The 3,267-nt window shown below is 37.2% G+C and overlaps 1 protein-coding gene across 4 annotated transcripts in view; it reads right to left on the bottom strand.

Annotated features, from left to right (window-relative positions):
- Nucleotides 1-254: 254 nt before the first annotated feature.
- The window catches only part of LOC116690797 (polycomb protein SCMH1), a 23,526-nt gene continuing 20,513 nt past the window's right edge, over nt 255-3,267 (bottom strand). For all 4 annotated transcript variants that reach the window (XM_032517962.1, XM_032517959.1, XM_032517961.1 and 1 more), the window contains 3 exons: nt 1,997-2,128; nt 1,162-1,295; nt 255-968 (listed from right to left, as the gene is read on the bottom strand). In XM_032517962.1, coding sequence (XP_032373853.1) covers nt 849-968; nt 1,162-1,295; nt 1,997-2,128 — 386 coding nt within the window. In that variant the 3' untranslated portion in view covers nt 255-848. The remainder of the gene's footprint in view (nt 969-1,161; nt 1,296-1,996; nt 2,129-3,267) is intronic.

Genomic DNA, 3,267 nt, shown 5'->3' on the forward strand with positions numbered 1-3,267 from the left:
AAAATAACAAGTGAACAACACACAATCGTGCCTTAAAAGGTTGAGGTTACAGAGCAAAAAGCACAGAAAGAGGGAAAAAAAACAACTTTTGAATTATTATATATTTATTGAACAACGTTAAGTATGATAGGGCTCTCCACGTAGGAACTCTAATAATATAGTATAAAATTAAAAAAGTACAAATAACAAAGACAAGACAAGGCATTGTAAACAACATCCAGAATAAGAATAAAGAAACAGATTTCCTTATGGCAGTATTTTCAGAATAAAGTGTTTTTTCTTTCTTTCATAAAGCGTGTTTCTCCTCCTCACTATTAATATTGTCGTAGTTGCAAAATTGTGCCTCAAACTGAGACGTTAACTAGAAGCAATCCCAAGTAACGGGGATGAGAGTAGTGTTTTCTTTTCTTCCTTTAGGGTTCTTTTAGCATACCCAACACAAACTGTTGAACAAGGCAAAAATACAAGTCCATATAGTCAGTACAAAATATGAAATGTACAAAATAAATGTAACATAATAAAAGCTGGCCAAAAAGCCTTTTACAGTTAAAATGGCCACATATAACTTCAAGTTGTACTGAAATGCAAAACAGATGGAGGACAAGTCGGTAATCCTACATATCCCATGCTGCCTTAGGACTAGATTGTGCTACACAAAATAAACATTCCTCATTGGATGAGGCCAGGACAGGGGTATGTAATACCAGATACGGTGGTCTGATGGAAGTTGCTACATAAAAATGGTCAGTATATGTCCAATATGCAATGCATGACATACTGATCTTAGAACAGGGAGATGGGGTTGGAGTTCAGTCCTTTGGAAGGCTACGGCTGGTCAGCTGACCTCCTCAAGCCCGTTTGAGCTTGTCGATATGGAAGGTGAGTTTGAGGGCGGGGCCGAGCTTCAAGCCCATGTATTTCATCATCATGTCACTACGCAGCAACAGGAGGGCTTTCCCGTCAATCTCCTGTGGCAGAGAGATTGAGGGAACATTGAAAGACTTGTTTTTTTGTTTGTTCTTTTAGCAATGAAATCCACCAAGTTAAACGCGAATCAATATCTAGTGTAATAAGTCCAACAAGTGTATATGTACATGGACATTTTCTAATTGCAGAATACAGTTAATCTAAGCATCTAAAGCATTATGAGAGAATACATACATGTTTTCTGAAAAGGTCAGCATGTGGTGCCAGCACCGGGTCGATATCTCTGATATACTGCATGACGTCCTCTACTGTCCACAGGTTGGGGTCCTGGCCACTCGGCCTCGGGCTCTCCCGGAAACTACCTGAGCCTGAAAGTGCAATCCATGAACACAGTCAATTCATTGGGTATTTCATCGTGCTATGCTATTATGTTACTTAAATATTTTGCAATTAACCAATAACTCACAAAGTACTATAATACCAAAATACAATTCTGAAAAAATACAACATGTTGATAATGGGCCAATTTAAATTGAACCTATCATATAAATCAGACATCTGCTAATCACTGCTACCTGTTCTTATATGATGAAGTTGTAAAACCTGCCTAATTCCTTTTGAAAAAGTAACTAAAGCTCAAATTATACTTCTCACCATCAGACTGACCAGCAGAAGTGCCAATCCAGAGGGCTCCAGCCAAATAAAAAGCAGGGTCGTCATCCATCAAAGTGTTATGTCAATTAAATATGAGCGAGCGCTGAGTCCTGGTAGATTACTCTGTAAGGTAACGCGGTATATCTACAGTTTACGTCTTGTTCTTCGCAATGAAAGAAATGATTGCTGACATTCTTTCGGAGAAATTCTGAGTATTTTATCATTTTACTAATATATTTAGTGTCTGACAAGCCTTCAAACACCTTTCCAGTCTGTTGCCATTAAAAAAAAAAGAAATTAAATACACAGGCTACTTTTGGTTTGATCGCCCACTTGGGAGCATTGCAACCTCTACACTGAAGTATGTGCAAACGCAGACAGTGACAATGTTTCCTGTATTAGTGTCTCTTCCTACCGGTGGAGTTGTTGTGATGCAGCAGCTTGGAGGGAGATCTCAGGCTGGGAGTTTGTACCATAGAGTTTGGAGAGAGAGGGCTCTTCTTTAAGTGCTCTGACAACGCAACACTCTTCTCCATGAAGGACTCACCTGGGGACAATGAACACAGAGACTCACCAGGGAGATAAAAAAAAAAAAACACATAGATGCTTAAACATAATGTAGTTTCCAAACTTTAAGTCCCACTTTTTTTCATAGTTTGGCTGACCCTGAGACTTATAGTCAGCTGCGACGTCCTATATCAATATATATATATATATATCAAAATATATATATATATATATATATATATATATATATATAAAATTTAACATGTTGTTAATTGTTAGTTCATACTGACTTGCATGAACCAAGGAGTATACATAACTGTCTACAGCCGCAAGGAGGCGCAGTGATGTGGAATAAGATTGAGAACTTGGTGAACTTGCTTACCGGTAACTTGCTTGGCTCGCTGGCTTGTTATGTTAATTTAGCATATTTAGCCTCCCCAGGTATGTTCTTTATGCTATTGTATAGCTGAATAATGGTAAATAAGTGTTAACATACCAGCCACCAGCATGTTTAGCATGTTGTACTGTGTGCTATTGTGTAGTTGAATAACTTGCCTTTCCAGATTAAATGTTTGTTCTTAGTCTTGGATTTTGTAAAATAAATTTCAAAATAAAAGTGACTTATCTATGTGTTTTCCCTCGTAAGGACGCATTTTTCAACTGATGCGATTTTTTACTTTAGAGCGACTTACAATTCAGGAAAATACGGTAACCAAAGTAACAAAAAGGGACCACCGGCCTGTAACCGTCAGAAATTATGACAAGGATTTAAGTGTGTGTTCTAGCCTTCTGGAAAAGTGGAAGGCCCTTTTAATATGAGAGGGATATTACCCTTTCACATAAATCTCTTCAAATATTCCATTTACTTAATTAAAATATAAGGAAATTGAAAGACGATTAAATGATTAACCTCCTGCCCCAGAACTTAATACAACTTACTCCTGAGCCAAGAGCTTCTTCTGTTTCACTACCTCCTTTTATATGATTATATAAAGCTTTACTGGACAACTTAGAGCAGTCGCTTATTAGAATTAAATGTCCTACATAAAACGTGGTGTAGCATTAGAGCTGAGAGCCACTGATTACTTGAACAAATAGACTTGAGTGGAATGCTTGTTTAATTATTTATTTAACGCACAAATAAATAAAAAATACTATTGAAAGGCATTAAAAAAAGGG

Source organism: Etheostoma spectabile, chromosome 6, assembly GCF_008692095.1.
Source record: "Etheostoma spectabile isolate EspeVRDwgs_2016 chromosome 6, UIUC_Espe_1.0, whole genome shotgun sequence".
Classification (NCBI taxonomy): Eukaryota; Metazoa; Chordata; class Actinopteri; order Perciformes; family Percidae; genus Etheostoma; species Etheostoma spectabile.